At 35.1% G+C, this 22,845-nt stretch overlaps 2 protein-coding genes across 17 annotated transcripts in view; one reads left to right on the plus strand and one right to left on the minus strand.

Moving 5' to 3' along the window:
- The window catches only part of LOC125856368 (zinc finger protein 4-like), a 66,180-nt gene extending 44,677 nt beyond the window's left edge, over window positions 1-21,503 (plus strand). For 3 of the 4 annotated variants that reach the window (XM_049535899.1, XM_049535902.1, XM_049535900.1), the window contains exon 2: window positions 20,609-21,503. In XM_049535899.1, the coding sequence (XP_049391856.1) occupies window positions 20,700-21,407 (708 nt within the window). In that variant the 5' untranslated portion in view covers window positions 20,609-20,699 and the 3' untranslated portion in view covers window positions 21,408-21,503. Of the gene's footprint in view, window positions 1-20,153; window positions 20,303-20,608 lie in introns of all 4 variants that reach the window. The other variant, XM_049535901.1, reaches the window with a different exon arrangement.
- The window catches only part of LOC125856358 (putative late blight resistance protein homolog R1A-3), a 410,366-nt gene that overhangs the window by 371,787 nt on the left and 15,734 nt on the right, over window positions 1-22,845 (minus strand). The gene's annotated exons all lie outside the window — the stretch shown is intronic.

Consider the following 22,845-nt stretch of genomic DNA (forward strand, 5'->3'; position numbering starts at 1 on the left):
GAATTAAAGTTAGGATACCACGCCCTTAAAGTCTATACATGATAGATAGAATCACAAGGACCTGCTTTTGCATATAAAGAGAGGTATAAATAAGTCATTCTGAAAAATTTCTACTCCAATTAGAGATGTGAAGTACCAAAATTAAACACACTTTATTTTTAGTTAAAAGACTCACCTTTTTACTTTGATGAATGGCTAATCTCTTTTCCTCCTCCAAAAAAAAAAAAAAATTGTGTGGAAGAGAAGAGAATGAGAATGAGAAAAGATAAAAGTGGGAGGTGGGTGGGTGAGGGGAATTATCTCAATTATTAGTTTTTTAATCATTAAACTCTAAAATTTACATCATATATTAATAGGAATGGATTCAGATATGTCATTAAACTTTCACTAAAAAGAATCATTCATGTCCTCTGTTAAAAGTTTAACTCATTTTTGATATTTTGTTTGAGAAAAGACTCATCTAGCCATTATGGATTAACAGAAACCCATCCGATTTTGCAAAACTATTGTCCACGTGACAAACGATGATTCGATTACGTATTTTTTTTTTAAAAAAATAAATAAATAAAAAAGCCACCCAGATTATAAGCACCCAATGAATCCTTTAAAGATAGAATACCAAAAAGGAAAGTTTTGGATAGTAAATATAGCTGCTTGAGTGCACTAAATTGTAAGTTGCTAGCGTAATTGATCCATAAATGTACTAATACTAGCTTGGTAATAATAGTTGGACTATAAGAGATAGACAACGAACGAAATGGGATTTTTCAAGTAGATTAAAAAATATTTCTTTTAATCTAGAAATATTTTTTATACAAGTAAAATGTTGAAAATGAGAAAGAAGAAAAAAAGCACAAAACAACACATGCTCATCTACTTAAATTTTACATAATATTCACAAATAGTTCAGTTGAGACTTTCATCAAACACATTTATACACATATTCCAAGATTGGTGTCAATTTCCGCCTGAATGATTCGATCAAGTAGGGCTAACTCAATGGAATTCATAACCCTTTCAATCTTTCTCCTTATTTCCTTGGTTGGGCAGCAGGGTTCTCACATCAAGGAGGATGGTTGCTGAAAGCAAAATCAAATAAAAACATGATAGTTGAATGGGTTAGAGCTATGTTCAACTTGGTAAATCTGCACAAACAAAAATCCTTTCTGATTAGGAATGATAATCGCAATGGTACCATAAGTAGGGACTCACAGAAGACAGTAAACGACTGAATTAATCAGAACAACACACATATTTTGGTTTCTAAGCAGACACTGGCTGTTGTGAACCAAACTAACTACATAAGGGCCTATGGGCAGGAAGTGATGAATGAGACCGGTCTATTTAAGATTATTGGGCTGATTAAAATGTTGGAGAGTTTTATTTGGGATCCAGACCCAACTATCAATTGGTTAAATAGGTCTTCTAGTTAACATAAAAGGGTTATGCGTATTATGAAGAAAATGTTTGTCCTCTCCTCTTCTTCTAGAGTCTAAGCTTCTCATCTATATTCTTATCTCTATCTTTGGTTAATTGTTATTTCAATATTTCCATTGTAATCCAATTGTTTGAGTATTGCAATTACGATTCCAAAGTTATAATCACATTCCAATTCTCTTATTAATATAGTGAGGAATCTAGGTTTGTTACATTGGTGCTTTCATTGTTTGTACTCCAAATGGTAATGATGGTATTGGATCGATTTAGTGGTGGCAACGATCCAGAGGGTTGGATTCTTCGGGCTGAGCAGTATTTCACCTGCCTTGGCTAGGCTTCTCCCAGAAGGACTGGCTACCTCTTCCTTACTTCTACCTTGATGGTGAAGCTCTTACTTGGTTTACTTGGCTGCATCGTAACAAGCAATTCTTCCATTGGAAGCATTTTACAGAAAAATTGCTTATGCGATTTCCACAGCGAACACTTCGGTGAGTTTGGTAGATACTTCACGATTCTATATTGACTATTTGCACAATGCTAAATTTGTTCCTCCAGCGACCTCTACCTCTCCAGTTGTTACTCTAAGCCATATCACAAACTCATCTGATTTGGAAGATGTTGTCACAAATGGAAACATGGAGGCAGACCATATGCTCGAGATATTGCCTGAGAAGTATACAAATGTGAATTACTTGGCATTGCCTAGCAGAAGTATGGTTGAGATTGCAACTCTCAAAGGCATGGGAACTCTTCAAATTGGGAATGAAATATCCATAGAAGCAGATTTGGTACAAGAGACTTCTTCCATTAACGAAAGTCAGGCGTTCGATGAATGTTCACCAAGAGATATGTCATTAAGGTATGTTACTGCAACTTCTCCTGTGCGTGGCTCTAGTAAACAGAAAATTGAATTTGAGAAATTTGAAGAAATGCATTGTGTGGAGTTTGTCTTGGAGCCTAAGACAATTGAGGATCTATGTCTTGATAATTTTTCTTTGGAGATTGGAGATATCATTCCACCTAGTAGCATGCCTTTGGATGGCATGATGTTTGTCGTAGAGCATGAAAACTATACTGAGGAATCAAATGCTCACAATATTTTGTGTCAATTTCCATTTAATCCTGGTGCGACATCCCTCAATGTCTTTGTTCAAGAAACTGTAGTAAATTTTCGTGTATGGGATCTAGGAATAAGTTTCAAATCTAAGTCTCTAACACGTTCTACCATGAAAGTGAAACCACTACTATTGTTGAGTCCATTGCATATGCTAACTCAGTTATTCTAGTGTGGGATCCCGGATGGCAGTGTCGTGTGCATTATCTTATTTTTCTTTGTGAATTTACATGGTGCATGAGTTTGGCGAACATAAAAGGGTGGCAATTCTTGCTTGCTGTTTGTCCATATGGATCTAAAGTCATTAATAATGATAGTGATGAGCCTCAAGTTGAAGCTCTAAAGTTGTCTCGTTTAATTTTGCACATACCCACAACAAATGAGGTACCACCACTGGAAAAACATATTTCAGATTCACCACATTCGAAGTTTCTCACGTCACTCTTGTTTGGTATGTTGAGCAAGAAATATGTTTTTCCTTCCTATCATTCACTCTCTAGCTATCAGGTGTTGTCATCGAGTACTCAAATGACTGTGTTTTATACAAACACGTCACCATATTATTGTTCGACATTGCAATTCAGTCATTGGGATATTTCGGATGAGAAAGAACCTAAAATGAGGGTGATATCAGTTCCGTTATTACAAGCAAAGCTCAGTAACTTTTCGTTGAATTTTTGGATATGGACAGGGAAATTCATTAAGATGACATATCTCTCCATCATTCTTGCTGAAACTACACAATCATTTTGGTCATTTTTGGCATTAGTTTGCTACTATCTGATCATATTTAGTTACTTTGTTACTCTGCAACTATGTCAAGTGGCAGATGGAGAACATGATATTTGTGAACTACTATGTTATGTTTTTCTGATCTTACCTAGATTAACAAAAGCATTTCAACATCAACACAACTTCTTAGTGCTTTGGAGGTGTGCAACAATGTGGGTGGAATTTATTCAACTTAAAGGTGGGTCACTTGTTTCTTATTGTGCTGAAATTTTGGAAGTTGGCAACTGGTTTTTGGTTAGACTCCAACCTCATCGACAATGTTGACACCCAATTTTGACCATCCTTTCTTCTAATTTATCATTTTCAAGCTTCTAAATTAATAATGTATCGAATTATCTCTTTTCACAACTATTTTTACTATTACGACTATTTATCTACTAAAATTATAGGTTTTTATTATCGAAATGATTATTATCACTTTTGACACCTCTTTTCTTAAATAATCAATTGTCGTCATCTTATTTCTAGTTTCATATTTATTAAATTAATTATAATTTAATATTTTGTATATATATATTTTATATTAGCGATATTTTTATTATGTAAATTTCTAGTTGTTATCATATCATAATAAATATTGTATTAATTATTAATTTAGAAGCCCAAATACAAAGAAAGAAGAGAAAAGACCTTCAAATTCAGCCCAAAATTGACTAGCAAAACGAGCCCAAATCCACTCCAAAATATGGCCCAACTGAACTTTCAGATCAGCCCACAAAAGAAAATTTAGCACCAGCCCAACTCATTTTTAAACCCCACATTAGCAGCAACAAAGCACCTCTGCCTCTTCCTCTTTCTTTCTGTCTTTTTCCTCTTTTCAACAACACTCCACTGTTCTTTAACCATAGAGCAGAGTTTAGCTACCCTGTTTCTCTGATATAATCTTTTCAATCACGTGAAATCTGAAAAGTTTCTCCTGAAGCTTCAAACGTTCGGATTTGAAGACTTTTTGACCATTTTTCAAATTTCAAAATTCTATTCCCGCTCGACACAAATGAAGAACCCTAATTTTTCCCTATAAATACTTACATTTCAGAGCTTATTTGAGAGGATTTTTTCGGCCTCCATAGTACTCTTGGAATTCATTTTTAAGACCAAGCTTTTATTCCCCCCATAGTATCTTGAACCACTGCATTTTGTCATAAAAATTATCTTTTATACTCTCTTTCGTTCTCGCCGGAAATTCTAATCGCAAGCTTATTAGGGTTCGTCGTTGTTCGAATATAGACACTTGATCGCAGCAACCCCGTTCACTGCCCTATAGCAGGTAATACTTGCCCATTTTACCTTTGTTTCTCACTGCCACTAAAAGCTATGATTGCTCCTCGAAATTTATGTGTCAAGACTCAAGAGTGATTTTTTTTTTAGCTATACCGAAAGTAGCGTTAAAATGTATTCATGTCTTCTTTTAGAGTTGAAGCTATTCTATATCTCCCTGCTGCTCACTGTTTTTAGTTCACAAAATTTTATCCTGAAATTTGAATTCATCCTTTGTGTTCATATCATCTGAGGGTGGCAACATCTTAAAGGCTTTGAGAATGTTGGTGATTCATTTGTCTTTGCCACAATTCTCCTGGACATTCCTTGTTTTAATAAAGGGGGATTCATTATATTAATCTTTCCTTGTGCATATACTTCTAATTATGATACTTTTCTCGACAAAGTGTGTTGGTATCTTATAAACCATGCTAATGTTTTCCTTAGAATTTGAAAGTCTGCTTAAAATATAGTGTTAATTTTATTTTTTAGATTTTCTATTTGTTAAGTCTTCTGGAAATCAAATGTTGATCTTTGTGTCTAATAAAGCATTTATATCCTCCTTGTTAGTGTAGTAATTTATGTTTGGGTCGTTAAAATGAATGGATTATTACTAAGCTTTGAAACTAGCTTTTTGTTCACTATGTTGGTTCAATTATTTTCTTATGGTTAAGTGTTTGAGTTTAGTTAGCTGAATATTTATTGATTTTTCTTAATCTCTGCCTTGTTCTATTTTCCATATTAGATCTTTCATTTATTTGTTAGTATCATTTCTTATTGTTACGAGAGTCTTGAAATTCATTTCTATGAATTGGTATTTAGTTGTTTTTTTTTAGTTCAAATTAGCAAATGTTCGTTTGGAATTATTAGTCTGATCTAATCCTGCACCTATATCACACTTAAGCTTACTAAATTTCAGCTATCCTTATAAGCAGCATATCCCATGTATAAATTATGCTCTATTATCATGATATCTTCACTTTTTTGAGATGTATCCAATTCTTTAAAGTTGTAGCATAGAAGCTGATTGATTTGGTGATGCCATTCTCCCTATGTCTCTTTATGTATTAGATAGTATATATATTTGTGACGTGACTTTATTTGGATCTCTTTTGTTCACTATCATTTCAACTTGAATTGTCTTATTAATCTCTTTATTTTCTCTTTCTTTATTTGCATGAACTTTGGAGCAAAATGGAGTCTTTGATTCAAGACTCTAGCAAATTATCGAGTCTCATAGACTCAACATTATCCTCACACCCGCACATGGAGTCTTCACTACATCTTTGACCATTCGAAATTGCAAGCAAAACAAGTGGTCCTATCTTGGAGTCACTTATGGCTACTTACACTTTGCGTTATTTGTTTACGTGTTTTTCTTTACATGTTATACTTGCTTGTGTGATTTAGATATTTCTAGTTTGGATTCATAATAGTTGACTTGATATAGTTGTTTGGGTTTGGGTACATCTAGTTAGAAACAAACCTTTGTAGTTATTTTAGCTTATTTATAAACTTCATTTGGAAAACTTTTTTTAAACACTCCCCTTTGCATCACTTTAAACTCACTAATTTACTAAGTTTTGGTCAAACTTGGCAAATGTCTTTCAACAAAGAAAAATGTTTTTGTTTTAAACTCTTATTTTTCTAAAACTTTTTCTAAAGGGAGCATCTTGTCGGTTAATGAGCAAATGTCTATTTTTTAATTACCCTTTTTTTTAGCCATGAATTTGTCTAAATTGATCTAAAAAATTACTCTTTCTTAAACCTTTTTCATTCTAATAAATTGTAAAAAGAGCTTTAAAATAAAAATGTTTTCCAACTTGGTTACTCAACTACTTAACCTTTGGCACTCATATCTTTCTTTTAAATTTAATTAACCTAAGTTTGGCCGGTTAACTGCTTTCAACGGATCTTAAAGGATGCCTTACCCCTTCCCTTTAGGATAAATTAGAACCCTTACCTAGAATCATGCAAGTTAAGTAGACCATTCAATTGAAGTCATTTTAGTATTACTTAGTTAAATATCTAGGTGTCCTAATTCACCATAATTAATTAGGTGGCGACTTCTTAAGTTAATTAATTTGGAAATCACCAATATGTTGTACACGTTTTGACCTCGAGTTAAAATGGGGTATAACATTCATCATCTGCAAATTGATGTTGGCAGAAATAAAGGAATCCAAATTATGTTGAATCTTAAGCCATAAACCCTTTTCCTTTTCCTTTTCCTTTCCTTTCCTTACTCTAACAATTACTCCAGCAATCAAAACAACAGTCAAAGGAAGCCCTCGACATTTCTCAACTATTTGGTGTCCAATATCCGACAGTTCATTAGGGCAGCTTCCTTTTCCAAATACCCTTTTTTCGAATAGATCCCAACTTTTTTCAGGTGTTAAAACTTGGAGGTGGTGAGGATCAGTACGGCATTTAACTTGCGAACCCACCTTACTAATTCGGCTAGTTAAGATGATTTTATTTCCTCTCTCAATCTTTGGAAAACATGCTATTAACATCTCCGCTGTTTCAATATCCCACACATCATCCAAGACGATGAGGTACCTTTTATCGTATAGTGTTCCTCGTAGATTTTCAGCTAGGTCTTCCTCAATTTCTTTTACTCTTTGTTGCTTTTTAGGAAGGTCATCCTTACTTTCTTTTTTTTCTGAGCCAATAACTTGTTGAAGAATCTCCCGCAACACCTTTGACTTGTTATACTTTTGGGAAACAGTGCACCAAGCACGGATATTGAAATGACTAGCAACTAATCTATTGTTATACACTTTGTTGGCCAGAGTAGTTTTACCGAGTCCTGGCATTCCGACAATCGAAATGACATCAAGCTCGGATTCATGTTCATCAAGGAGCTGGTCAACGATCCTGGCTTCTTCTTCCTCATGACCTACTGTTACCTCAACAAAAGATGATGAGGTTAACTCAATTGGCTCGTTGGAAGACTTTGCATCAAGGGGGTCATCCCCATTCTTAGCCTCCAGCTGTAAACTGGTGACTTCTGCCACAATAACCTTGATCTTATCAATGACATTCGGAAGTGAGAAGATGAGATGCGAGAGAGCTTTATCTCTGACAAGAATGGAATTAATGACATGTTCTGCCTCATATGCCATGTCTAAAGCACGCACCCAACAATCTTTAACAACTCCACTAGTGTCATCCAATGTTTGTGTGACTTTCATGAAAGATGATCTTAGGAATTCGAGGCTTTCTTTCACCATCCCAATTTCTTTCTTTATCAGCGTAACTGAATAGACATTGGAAATGAGCAAATGATTTAAATGTCTGAGTAGAAGATTCATGAAAAGGAAACCGTCATCCATAGGAAAGCGAAGTTGAGATGACTCTGGAGCTTTCAAAAATATTTGTTTGATATCTCCCTTCATTTGTTCAATTTCTTGCAAAAAGTCTGGAGCTGAAANAACTTTCAAAGATATGAGATGCTTACTACCAACTTAACACTTTTTAGAATTGAACAAAACACATCTTTTGTTGAGTTGGCCGTTGGCAGAATGAATGGTTAGACGGTGGTGTAGGAAATCCGAATCATGAAATTGAGCACCTGAATTGATTAATTTGAAAAACTTTTCATTTTTGGGTTTTTCTGAACAAAAATCATGCACAACGTCATGCACATAGCAAACCTTGATTGTAACAGAAAAAGACTCACTCTTCTTGATATGCTCCACCATTATCAGGCTACTGGAAATTAAAGCATCCAAGTAACTTTGAGTTGCTTCCTCTAAACTACTCTTGGATGGGATATCATGATCCACCAACCCTTCAGCCATCCACAACTGCATCAACTTAGAAACTGGTATGGTAAATGGTCATAACTTAATTGCATAACCTTCATCATCTGCAAATTGATGTTGGCAGAAATAAAGGAATCCAAATTATGTTGAATCTTAAGCCACAAACCCTTTTCCTTTTCCTTTTCCTTTTCCTTTCCTTTCCTTACTCTAACAATTACTCCAGCAATCAAAACACAGTCAAAGGAAGCCCTCGACATTTCTCAACTATTTGGTGTCCAATATCCGACAGTTCAGCAGGGCAGCTTCCTTTTCCAAATACCCTTTTTTTGAATAGATCCCAACTTTTTTCAGGTGTTAAAACTTGGAGGTGGTGAGGATCAGTACGACATTTAACTTGCGAACCCACCTTACTAATTCGGCTAGTTAAGATGATTCTATTTCCTCTCTCAATCTTTGGAAAACATGCTATTAACATCTCCGCTGTTTCAATATCTCACACATCATCCAAGACGATGAGGTACCTTTTATCGTATAGTGCTCCTCGTAGATTTTCAGCTAGGTCTTCCTCACTTTCTTTTACTCTTCGTTGTTTTTTAGCAAGGTCATCCTTACTTTCTTTTTTTTCCGAGCCAATAACTTGTTGAAGAATCTCCCGCAACACCTTTGACTTGTTGTACTTTTGGGAAACAGTGCACCAAGCACGAATAGACATTGGAAATGAATAGACATTGGAAATGAGCAAATGATTTAAATGTCTGAGTAGAAGATTCATGAAAAGGAAACCGTCATCCAAAGGAAAGTGAAGTTGAGATGACTCTGGAGCTTTCGAAAAAATCTGTTTGATATCTCCCTTCATTTGTTCAATTTCTTGCAAAAAGTCTGGAGCTGAAAAGTCCGCTTCATTGATATTTTTCTCAGAGCTCTCCTCCAACAGCTTGCTCAACAGAATAGATATCTTCCTTGTAACTTCTCCAACATGTGCCAACATATCGTTTAATTTTTCATGATGGATAAAGTGCTTTGGTATATCGATGAGAAAGATCAATAGGAACTCCATCATGACATTAATGCCTTGAGTAGGAGCATAATTGACAGGTACTGCAACTACCATGTGTCGTTGGAGAAGAATGAGATAATTTTGAAGAATCCTTGGAAATGCTTTTAGGATTTGCTTCACAAACCTCTGTAGTTCAGTTGACCTTGATTCTTTCATGAGTTTCAAAGTAGAAATGTATAGAACCTCCAGCTCAAGAGGGATTATGTCCATGAGTAGAGAAGTGATCTTGTTAGAGCATTGAGAAACGTTATAGTAATCATAATGATTTTGTACTTTATACTTTCCAGTCCAAAGATCAAAACAGAATTGTGTTACTCTATCTACTATCATTTGGAACCAAGGATAGAGATATTCAGTACTTTTTTTGTTGGCCGCGAGGATAGGATAAAAATCTCTGAGATGTCTGAATACTTGCCGAAGAATCTTGTAGTCACTCATCAGCGGGAGAAGAAAATTAGCATGATACTTTGGTAGATCATGGAGATGTTTGAAGAGGTATTCAAACATTTTCTCTTCTGTTATTTTCTCCAAACTCAAATAACTTTTAATCTCTTTCAGCAGCAGCGGGGCGAACGCGAGACCTCCCATGTTGTATTTCACTAGGATTAATTTATCTTTATCTTTATAGAAAAGTGAGGAAGTAAGTCTATCAAACTTGTTTATATTCATGGACATCCTCTCATTAAAGTCATCCAAACTCGAATTCCCAAACAGGACAAATGTTCTTAGGAATCTCAATTCCATTCTTAGCGTTTCAAGCTCTTCCCTATTTGAAGCAGTGAATTCTTCTTCTTCATTCTTTATTTTGTTTAAGCCATTCAGGAAATCCTCAATATGATTGTTGATTCTTCTTCTTTCTTCCTCAAATGGAACCTGCTAAATTAAAAATCAATCATTAGTCAGGATATATTAATGACATATTTTGTTATTTAGTAACACTACTGTAGTCTAGGGAGGTAATGATCATCTTAATCGTTTTATGGATTTTAATTGAACAGGTACCAATGTTATATGGAAAAATTTACAAGAAATTAATTATTGGTTGATAGTATCCTGTAAGTTGTGATATGATTGAATCATTGAGACTAGTGAATTATGTAAATTCGATTGTGATTGATGATCCTTAGTTGTAGGATCGATTGATAAACTCATTTTATATATTTTCATACATATTCATATCATTTATTGTTGGATGATAATTATTGGTTGATATTATTCATTGAGCTCAGCTATTTGTAAGATTCATATTCTTATCACAATGGTAAAATTTCTTATGAAGTGAGCCACAATAAAGACTAAGTATAAAATTGTATGAGATTATAAAGCTAAGTGTAACACCCCAGGAAATTTTGAGCTAAGACTCGAACCATCCTTCGTAGAGAGTAAGTTTTTACCAAGGAATTTAAATTTTCCTAAGCGTTAAGGTCACTAGATGTAGCACCTTGAGTTCCAAGAAGAACTAAAGAGAATTCATTCAAGTCATTCCTAGGTTTTTCTTAAGTTTTGGATCAACTTCAAATGACCATAACTCCTAGTACAGGATGAGTTAGGTGAGCTACAAGATGGAAAATTAAAGCCCTTCGAGTCCTCTTTCCAACGCCACGAAGTTTGGCTATTCTCATCGATCTGCTCCATACAGAATAGTTCTCAGATACTGTAAGCTGAATAGAGATCAATACAACTCCAGATGTGTCTGCAATACTCAGAAAAAAAAGGATGATTGTGACTAAGTTTCTCCGGCAGTTCATTGTCAACTACAATAGCCATTGTTGTACGCAGTGGCGGACTCAAGATTTTCACGAAGTGGGTTCAAGATATAAAAAATAAAACTAAAATGTGCCAATAGGGATTCGAACTCGGGTTGACTGGGAAAATTGAACCCTTTTCACCACTCAGCCAAGGGTCACACTTGTGTTAGTGGGGTCAAAAGTTAATATATACATATAAAACTTTAAAAACTGATTAAATATACATATATATTCGGTGTTATTTTTCAACAAAGTGGGTTCATATGAACCCACTTGAACCACTGTAGGTCCGCCCCTGGTTGTACGCAACAACAACTTCAATTACACCTTATTACGCTTCGATTTAGACCATATCCGTGGCTGAAAGCTCTGATACCATGTTGCGAAATTGAATTGAACACTTGAACAGAGTGTGGAAAATTCTAGAAGAGAACCATCTCAAAATATCTTCAATTGAGAGTGAATACAATGAATTAAGAGAATAGAAAAACTAACTAATCTTCTACTTTTTATAGACACTACAACTTAATTACATGTGTTTTATTTAAAAAATATATAAAAGAAAAAAAATGACTGAGTTTTGAAAAAAATCGATTAAACTTATGTTTTTAAGAGAAATCGAATTTCCAAAAGAACAGAGTCGCCACTTAATTTTTAGTAAAAAAAATCAAGAAAAATATAAGATTTTTCAAAAGACTTAAACAGATAAAATCCATTGAAAAAGGGTTCGAGTTCAAATGTACATTCCGAGAAGGTGTTAGGCCCTCGGAAAACCCGCTAACTCGCGGTTGACCGACGATTTGACTAGAATGACCTTGACTAATTTTGAGAAATTTAACATAAGAATATTTAAATAAATTACAATATTTAATTAGTTTGAGAAAATAATTAGATAAACGACACATTTTCTTTTTTTAGAGAAAAGAATTCAAAATGACACTTTTGGCTTGTGATACAAGTAATTAGAATTTCAATAAAATTAGATTAATTGAAATTTATTTAATTCATTTTTTAAAATAATAATTTGAACCAATTAAAGCATTAGACCATTTTAAATCAATTGATAAAAAGAGAACACACACAATTTCATTTTACTTTATTTTTTATTATTTTATTTTTATTTTGGTTCATTTGAGAAAAGTGTTAACTTAAAACCATTTAAATAAGCAAAATGATTAAAAGAAGAGGCATTCAAAACATATCTTTTTTTTTTTTTTTAAAAGGATTTAATTAAAATAAAATATGGCCAATATATTAGATTAGTAAGATAAAATGACTACAAAAACAAATAAAAGAATGTATTAAAAGTAAGACAATGTAAAGAAAATAACTTATCGTTTGGGAAATTTAATTAGGTTAGTTAACAATTTAAAGTTAGAGTCAACACGCGATAAAAAAATAAATAATCATAATTAAATAATTAAAGAGTAGGGAGAAATTGAATTTGGGCCCTTCTTGGGCCAAATTCGCTGTTTCCCGTTTTTGTATACACTGGTTGTATACCAGTGTATATTGTATGAATCCAGCCCATTTATTTTGTATATAAGGCTGTATACCAAGTGTATATAACCTAATTCAACTTCCAGAACACCTGTTTCGATTTTTGGACCTGTATATTGCTGTTTTTTCCGTGTATACCACGTATACAAAATTTGTATACCAGTGTATACCAGACTTTCCCTGCGTTTTTTGCTTCCATTTACCCTGTATTTTAGCTTCCCTTTCAACTTTGTTGGATCGACGAAGCAAAATCGAACTTAGACTCGAGGATATGCAAAGAGGGAGTCCAAAAGGGACTCGAACGCGATTCATAACAAAAGAAAAGAAAGAAACGAATTAGTAAATGGAACTCTTAAAGCAGCTGGAAAAACATACGATGCATAGCATAATTATATATATATATATATAAACCACATTATAGATCCAAATGAAATTAAAGACATCACCTTATGTTCCTATGAGATTAATACTAAAACAGGAACGACCCTAGTCTAGACTTTAAACTCATGCCGGAAACAAATCCAAAGTTTCGGCTTAATTAAAGAAATATAGACATCAAGCAGCGTCGCTCTATAAAAAAAAAAAGAACTCATTTGAATGCAAAGGACTACTCATATTTTTACTCCAAGCAAATGGAGCTGTGCACACATTTCCTAAAAATTATACACTTGAACTAGATGGGGATAGCATTTAATAACAGTAGACAAAACCAAATAAAGTAATAATAAAAAATAAAATAAAAAGAAAAGGAAGGATCACATTAAGTCACAAGACAACTGCAATAAAATTAAACTTGACTGATTTAGGCAACACTAGCGATCTAAACTCGAAAATAGGCTCAAGAATAGTGAGACAAATCCTTTGACACTTTCAAGACATGTAACAAGATATGAAAATCACTGTAAGAAAGGAACAGGACAACATCTCATAGGTTAGCAAATGGACGAGACAAATTTAAAGTGAGCATCACGGTCATAAATTCAAGAAGAGCGCATACAGAGATATAAGCCCAAACGAGCGTTAATCCATCTTGAAAATGAACGCGCATTACCCCATTTCAACAAAAATAAGATGAAGAGAATAATATCAGACTGAACATACCATATAAGCTCATCTCAAAATCCCCAAAGAATAATACACTAAACCGACACAGTGAACTTACGACAACCAAGGGATTACGAGTTGATTACCTTGTTGCGGGCAGCTAAACTGGGACAATATTGAGCAGGGAGACAGCAAGGACGAGTTTTCACCACTGAAAGGGATTCCGAACACCTCGGCAGACTCCGACAACACGAGAAAGAGGAACCGAACTAATAGACGACTTAGATCTTTTCGAAGTTATTTCGGAATGCTTCTGTTCAACTATTCTCTCCGTTTGCTAGTTTATCAGATGTCCAAAACCAACGCCCTTCTTCTTATTCTAAAATTTCCAACCAAAATCTTCCACTCCAAAAAAAAAAAAATCCCCCGAATAATAAACAGAAAAGATGTTTATATAGGGAGGAATTAGGGTTCGGATTTTTGGGGGGAAAGAGGCTGAAATCCAAATCAACAAAGCTCATTCGAAAATTCAAAATTCCAAAAATCTTTCACCCTTCCGGCTAAACACCTTTTCTTGAGATTTTTGGCCCATTCCGAAAGAGGAAAGGGGCCAACCGCGTGCTGCTGCGACATTAATTGCGGAGAGAGATGTTGAAGAAGGAGACAAGAAGGAGTAGAGTACTGCTCCTGCGATTTCCATGCTTTGACGCCGTGAATTTTCCGTAAAAGAGCATCACTGAAGTTGTTGTTAACATGAGGGAGGAGAAGCGTGGGTACTGGGGTCAGATTTTTTCATTTGGGTCGGTTGGAGAATTGGAAAAAGAGAGGAATTGGAATTATGTGCTGGGTTGTTTATGGGCTGCTGTATTGTACTGAATTGAAAAAGATGGTGGGCCAGGGATTAATTGAATTGGGTGGGCGGTGATTGGAGTTAGGCTGACTGAAGTTTGGGCTAAAGGTTGGCCCAACTTTGGTCTTTAAAAAGAATTGGATGCAAGGTGGGAAATGGGTTAGAATTGTAATAGAATGGCTAGGTTTTGAATTGAGGATTTGGCCAAAAGAATTGCAATTATAACCGATTAGGATTACAAAATTAACCAAATCAGATTTACTTGGAGAATGTGGCCGAAAATATAAATAAATAAATAAATAAGATGAATTTAATATTAATTAATTAACGAGCTTCTTATTCTTAACGAAATAAAATAATTAACTTGATAATAATATAATTAATTTAAACATGAACTAATTAATTCAAAATTGTAATTATGATTTAAATTAAACTAAGTTAGTAAAACACTTAGCTAAAAAGAAATGAAAATCTTTTCATATGATTTTTAAATATTTATAAAATATACTAATTAGACACATAATTATATAATAATTAACTTAATTATAAACTAATTAACTCGAAATATAAGTTACTAATTAATCTAAACCAAATAGCCGAATATTTAAATAAGACTAAAATCGTTTTGAGACAATTTTTGAACATTCATAAAATATACTAATTAATATATACATAATTATGTAAAACATATGTATTATCGAAAAATTATAAAAAGTGACAAAATTATTTAAAATAACTTGAAAGTATTTTGAATTTTATAAAGTCACTTATTTCAAATCGTTTGGAATTTTAAGAAGCTCAAAATTTAATTCCTATCGTGGACGGTCAAAATTGGGTGTCAACAACATGGACAATTAGCAATTAGTTAAAATATTAACAACTAACTAATCTAACCATTTTTCCTTATAGTTAGTTATAACTAACTTAAATCATCTAAGTAACAGATCCTTTCTCATTACATATCCAGATGCAATTAATTCTTGCTTGTAAAGTACACATACTTGTCCGTTTCTTTGTCTTGGAGTCATTCCTCATTCATGCAGGGGATTGTTGGGTTTTAAAAGGTGTGAATGGAAAATGAAGAGTTGCGACTTTTATGAAGAGTTATGACTTTTATGAAAAGTTGCGACTTTTATGAAGAGTTGTGACTTTTATGAAAAGTTGTGATTTTTATGAAAGGTTGTGACCTTTCCGAAAGATTGTGACTTTTCCAAAGATTTGTGACCTTTCCGGTAAGGCACAATAAGAACTTGTTCACACTACCCTTTGTTTTCTATAAATTGAGGGATTTCCTCTCATTTTAGTTGAACTAATTTTTCTGGACTTCTTTTACTACTACTAAATCTAGTATTCTAAGTGTACTTTACTGTCGTTGAGTGGTTCGGTGACACCGTGGTTTTAGGTACCGATACACCGGTCATGAGTAAGATTGTTCTATCCCGGGAGGATATATTCCATTAACCTCGGGTACTTGAGGGGAATAATCTCCTTAAGGGGACACTGTGCATTCAATGAGCTCGATTTTCTTTCTTTGAGAAAAATATTTTTTATATTGTTCTAATCTTTTTCTGATTCTATTTTCTCTACTAGTTTTAATTTTCTAGTTTGAAAAATACTCTTTAAACTTTGTTGTTTCTTACCAAGTTCTTCAAAGTTTTGTTCTAAGTATCTTAGGAATACAAGATGAATAACAAAACATGAAACACACATTCTCAAAAAAATGTTACAAAAATATGTACAACTAATAATTGCTAGAAAAATAAGTATAATTTATATGTAAAACTTAATTACCACTAATTTGGAGCATGTAAAAGTATTGATAAACATTGTAACATCCGACAATTTGAAATAGCTATGAAAAAGCTTGAAATTGGAAATAGTCATTTTTGGAAAAATTCAAAATCTGGAAAAATTTGGCGTGTGGAAATCAGTGATTTTTGGCCAACTTTGAGCAGTCGTAACTCCTAGCTCAGGATGATTTAGGAGTAGTTCCAGTTATGGTTGCGAAGCTTGTGGAATGATCTTTCCAACGCCACTGTGTTTGCTCGATTCCGAGTTTGTATGAGCGATTTATGGCCATTGAAAGTTGGGAAGTTGGCAGGGAATCCGTCCGGAAATTTTAAGGGCATTTTGGTCTTTTCCCTAGCCATTTCTTTTGAGGTTATATTGTGTGTTAGGCTGATTTTGGATCATTTTTATCCCATTTTAAAAGAGAAAGAGTTAGGGTTCTTGAGAGTGAAGAAGAGAAGAAGAAGAGAAGAAGAGGAGAAGAAGAGGAGAAAGGAGATCAACAAGTTTCCGTCGTGGATTTTCGTCGGGGGTGATCCCTATCAAGGTATGTGAGTTCTTTGTGTGGTTTGATCCTTTCCCCCACACACCAAGCTCATTTTTATGATTTGAGAAAAGATTGGATTTGTGTTGAAGTTGTTAGTTGTTGTTGATGTTGTTAGTTGTGTTGTTGAAGTTATTGTTGGTTGTGGGACATGATTGGGTTGTGTATTTGAGTTGTAATTTATTGTATGTTGAGAGATTGATGATCCTTAGTGTTTGGGGTTAAATCCATTGAAGTAAGGGTGGTTTAGAGTTGAAGAAAAGAGGGAGAAAAGTTGGGTTTTCTGGGGAAAGGGCTGGCGCCTAGCAGAGTGCTCAGCAGTCCCCTTTGAAGTTGAGGGCTGGTGCCTGGCAGAGTGCCCAGCAATCCCCTTTGAAGTTGAGGGATGGCGCCCCGTGCCTCTTAGAGCGCCAAGGACACCAATCCTTCCCGTTACCTTCATTCCCCACTTTTTCATACATGTTCCTAGGGATTATACCTATGTTTCCTAGTTGTTTCCAACACTCCAAGGTACTTCTAAAAGTCAAGAACTCATCTGTAACATGTGATCAAACACCTTGAATCCAAAATTCCAATTCAAGGAGAGTTAGTTAGAAGTTAAGAGTTAAGCTTAGAAGTTAAGCAAGTCAAGCAAGTTTTCAAAGTTGTTCAAGAGTCTTTAGTGAATGTTTTAGCTTCATTTTTAAGACTCAAGTTTCAAGTCAAGTAAAAGGGTATAAAGTTTCAAGTCAAGTAAAGGGTATAGAGTTTCAAGCCAAGTGAAGAGTCTCAAATTTCAAGTTAGGTCAAGAGCATAAAGTCGAGTCCATTTCTCAAAAGTTATTAGGGAACTATGTATTTCCCAAAGAAGTTTCTAATGTTTTTACATTTAAGTAAGAAAGGAACATCGATTCCAAGAGAGCTTTTGGGCTAGATTTTGAGTAATTATCTCAAACTAAAGAAAGATGTGTTTAAAGACACTTATGAGCCAAAGTATTTTGGGAGTAGTATTGAGCACTGAATTGGGGACACGAGTTCATATTAACTTAACTCTTCATAAGAACCATGCGCCAACATGGGACTTGACGTATCATTCTTTTTAGAGGATTACGTAAGATTAAGCTAGTGGATCCACTAAGCAATAGTAAGGTCCTATATCACGGCAAGGTATAGGATGGTCCTTGGGCAACGTGAGGTAAAACGTTGTATCATCACTAGGGCTCATAGTGGTGGTTGTCGGTTAAAGAACCTCCCACAAAAGTTATATTACTTTCATATAAGTAAAGTTGAATTGTTATTGTTTTATCATTAACAAGCTAAGTTGTTTATATTGTTTTACAAGCTTTATATATTGCATGTGTCTCATTGCTTTATATATTGAGTTCAGTTATTCATGAGTCGTACAGAGCCAAGGTAAGTGTTCTCTTGTACTCCTCTCAAGCTTAAGTTGTGGTTCAGCTTTCCAGCTCGCATACTCGTACATTCCATGTACTAATGCCTGTTGGCCTGCATCTTATTATGATGTAGACGTAGGTACCCAGGATCAGCATCCAGTACGCCGTTGATCCAGCTGAGCACTCCAGAGTCAGTGGTGAGCCTCCTTGCATTCTGGAGGACTCAATTATTTTGTGTTCTTAGTTTTGTTTTATTAGGGTGTTGCGGGGTCTGTCCCAATATCCATCTCAGTATTTTAGAGGCTTCATAGACAGTTAGTCATTTAGTTTTGAGTCTCTCATCTATGTATATATGTAATTATTCTATTTTGAGATTCGAGTTGCCTTTGTGGCCAGACTTTATAAGTTAAGTTGCTTTCTAACCTTGCATTTGCATTGAGTTATTCTGTTGGGTTAGGTTTCCGCTGAGTTAAGAAAGCCAGGCCAAGGGTTCGCTTGGGGCTAGAAATGGTCTCCGGGTGCCGGTCCCGTCCAGGGTGTAGGCTCGGGGCGTGACAAACTTGGTATCAGAGCACATAGTTCAAGAGTCCTAGGGAGTCTATGAAGCCGTGTCTGTAGAGTCCTAGTTATCGATGTGAAGTGCGCTATATCTATAATTGGGAGGCTGCAACATTTAGGAAGATTTCTCATTTCTTTCACACTCATTTAGTGCGTTAGAGTTGATCTCTAAAAAGTTTCCTTCTAATCCATGCTTGCGCGTGTTTTCAGATAATCATGCCTCCACGAAGAGTTGGCAGAGGGCGTTTTCCTAGACGTTATGTTGATGAGCAAGAGTTACCTTATGCCCCGGGAGTGCAAGATCAAGGGGAAGTTTCTAATGCCAAGTTCAGAGAGGCAATCAGAATTCTTTTACGATTTAAGTTCGGTGGTGGTATTAATCCTAATTTTGGGTTCAACCCACTGAAGTTTAGATCAAAGAAGATGAACTAATTTCAACTAACCTGAGGTTAGATGGATGAATTATCAACAATACTCTTTCCCTAGAATCTACAAGAGCTTGGGTCCACATGAAATCTACGAGGAGAAAATTGAGCAAAAAGATTGAAATCATTTGGCATGGATAGATTGAGATGAATCTGAATAGAAGCGAGTAGACAAAATACCAAAGGGTTTCAAGGGTATACAATTACGCCGAATTGAAGTTGAGTTTCAGCTCCGATTTGATGATGTATCGAGGAAGAGGCGCTACACCTGCAAATACTCTTCAACTTCCACTTTCCTAATTTTGTTTTTTGATATTTCTTAGTTGGTAGGTGTTGTCTTTTATTGTTTTGTTTATTTATTTGGTGGGCTGTTCACTTAGGCAACCCACATGATTTTGTATATATTTTCTCTTAGTTTAATAAAATTCTTGACCCATGTGGTCTTTCATTTTATTTTTTTTTTAAAAAAAAACTATATCTATATTAACTTAAAATTATGAACTCCTTAATTATATTATATGGAAAGCAAACATATTCTTACATTAAAGGGTTGTGACTTTTCTTAAGAGTTGCAACTTTTCTAATAAAGTACAATAAACACATGTTCATACGATCCTTCGTTGATTATAAATAAAGAGGAAATTTCAAGAATAGCTAAGACTTGAAACATAATTAGAAAAAATAGTTATAATTTGTTTAATTATGATTCGTAGCTACATGTTAAAAGGGCAGAGAGATGATTGGGAGAGCTAGGAGAGAGGGCAGAGCAAGGAGAGAGGCAAGCGAGAGCGAAAGAGAGGAGAGAGGCAAGTGAGAGCGAAAGGAGAGAAGCGAATTGTATTTGTATATCTGTTGGTTAATTGTAATTAAGCTTCAACATGAGCCTGGTGTTTGAGGTTGTAAGCAGGTAGATCTTTTCCCGTATGTGAACAAATGATGTACTTTTATTTGATGCACTGGTACTGATTTGAGAATGTAGAATTCCTACTCGTTCGTGTGGTATCTATTTTACTGATCTGGGAATTTCAAAGCTGTTTCCATAGAGGTACTGAACTTGTCCTGTCCGATACTTCTCAAACGATGTCCCTTGGTTATAATCTCTTTCTCCGTAATGTTATAAACCATTGGGGTTAATTGTACCTACAGAGTGGAAAGCAAATCAAAACCGATACTTTGATGTTATTCATTTTGGTTTCTGTGTGACTTGGTTTAGAATTCGAGGGAAATGATTAATGTATAGCTTAATAAATTGATATTCATCATTGGTCAATTGATCTTGAAAGTACTTTCTCAGTACGAAAGATTATTTTCTCTTGTTTGAAAAATCATGTACTTTGTTGTACATATGCAGGTGAATCAACTAACGACGACCATCCATTGATTTAACACTCCCTGTTGTTTTACCAAAGTCTAAATCCGTACCCGACTTGTCTCCAAGCAACATGAAGCCTCCAAATTTCAATCTTGAATCAGAAGATGAGTCCGAGGTCAGCAACTGCCAAGTGGGTTCAAACATATCCGTCCAAGAAATTCGCCCTGGTCCTTCCCTTAATATTCAGCAGGAATCAGTTTCTGTTACTCTTGACTTGATTCTTGGTTTCAACAGCAGTGACTCCGAGTTGAAAACCAATGGAGAGGCGAGTGACGAAGTAGTACCCCATCCTCCAACGGCAGCATTATCCAGAGTTTTCTCGTGCAATTTCTGCAGGCGCAAGTTTTACAGCTCCCAGGCGTTGGGCGGACACCAGAACGCACATAAGAGGGAGAGGACTTTAGCTAAGAGAGCAATGCGGATGGGAATGTTATCAGACAGGTATGCTAGCTTAGCATCATTGCCCCTTCACGGGGCTGCATTTCGATCTCTTGGCGTTGAAGCTCATGCTTCCGCACACCAACGCATCTCGCACCAAGAAATGCCTATTCACGCAGTTAGAAGCGGGGCTAGATTTGAACAAGGCTATTTCGGGATGCCAGTATTCGTGGAGGATGATGAAGTGGAGGTGTTCTGGCCCGGTAGCTTCAGGCAAATAGAGGGAATTGGTGGCAATATGGGGTATAATTCAGGTCAAAGTTCAAGCATAAATTTTGTAGCTGTAGCTCCTCAAACTAGGACAGATCCAACATTGCCTGATCTTAATTTGAAACTCTGATGGTTTTTTTTTTTTTTTGCATTCTATTCTACTTTTTGTATCAGAATTTTCATAATTGTGGTATTACATTAGTGCTCTATTTGTACAGGAGGTGAATATTTGAGACTGTCTTGAGCTTTCAATTTTTAATCTTTTTCATTCCCAAATTTGTTTAGTTGACCACTAAATTGTACAATTATATGATGTTATTCAAAATACAGATTTGGGACTGTGGTGATATTTTTTAGTTTATGCAAACCTTTAACTTCCTCCCATTTTAACCTTGTTTATAATTGTTCGCAAGATTCACTTCATAAAGTCTCACATACATTCCCTAACAAAGACGACTCTATATCCAGTAGAGCTCGAACGTGAGACCTCTGATTAAGGATCAAAGAGTACTACCACTCCACCACAATGCTTGTTGGCAGTAGTCATCTAACTGTCCATATTAATAGTGATAGTTGCCTTTTTCATGTTCTTAAAAAAATGAGGAATTGTCCATTGATGTCTGTTCTTCATCAGATTCAGGCCAAATGGGACATATGTTGATTCACAATTTGGCATTGAAACCTTCCAATTGAAAAACTAGAATCTTATATGAGAGATTACAAACGAAATAAGATTCATAACTAACAAAAAACAGGAAAAACAAAAACACACACAACACATTAAATTAAAATATGTCCAGAACCAGCAATGAAAAAAACCAGTAACAAGTTTGTTTATTGGAAGCAGTAATCAGATGGAAGCGTCACGTTGTTTCTTTCTTCATTGTTGTTCTATCCTTTGGGCATTCTGCAAATCATATATAGTATGATTTAAATTAAATGAAGTATATATGTATGTAGGGGTAAAGATGTAATAAATTAATTACCTCTTCTTCAGCTTCTTCTTCATCTTCTTCTTCATCTTCTTCTTCAGCCTCTTCTTCAGCCTCTTCTTCATACACATCTTCTATATGGACTTGAGGTCTGTCCTCTCCTGTGAAAGCTTCTACTTGTTTCTTAATCTCAATGGCTGAATCTCCAACCTCACGCTTATTATTATTTAAATGAATGGACTTTAAAGTGTGTATATCCATAAATGCACAAGGGATCTCCGTAAGCTTGTAACAAGATTCTAGTATTAATTCCTCAAGCTTGGGAAAAGTTTCCCTATCAACTTCCCATTCTGAAAGCTCGACCGTTCGCAATGTCAAAGTCTTAAGACTTTGATAGATGTCCTCACTTGCATCCCACTTATCCTCCACGAAATTACAGCTGAAAAACTCCAGAATTTCAAGCTGAGGCAATGCCGCGATTGCTGACAACAAATCAGGTCTCAGGGAAAAAACAGACAACCGTAACTCTTTCAAGCTTTTAGGGAAGTAATATTCATTGGGTTGTCGGATTTTGTCCGTTAACTTGGGATATTCATAGCTTCTGACATCCTCGTACATTGCAATGAGTGATTCAAG

The sequence above is a fragment of the Solanum stenotomum genome, chromosome 2, assembly GCF_019186545.1.
Source record: "Solanum stenotomum isolate F172 chromosome 2, ASM1918654v1, whole genome shotgun sequence".
NCBI lineage: Eukaryota > Viridiplantae > Streptophyta > Magnoliopsida > Solanales > Solanaceae > Solanum > Solanum stenotomum.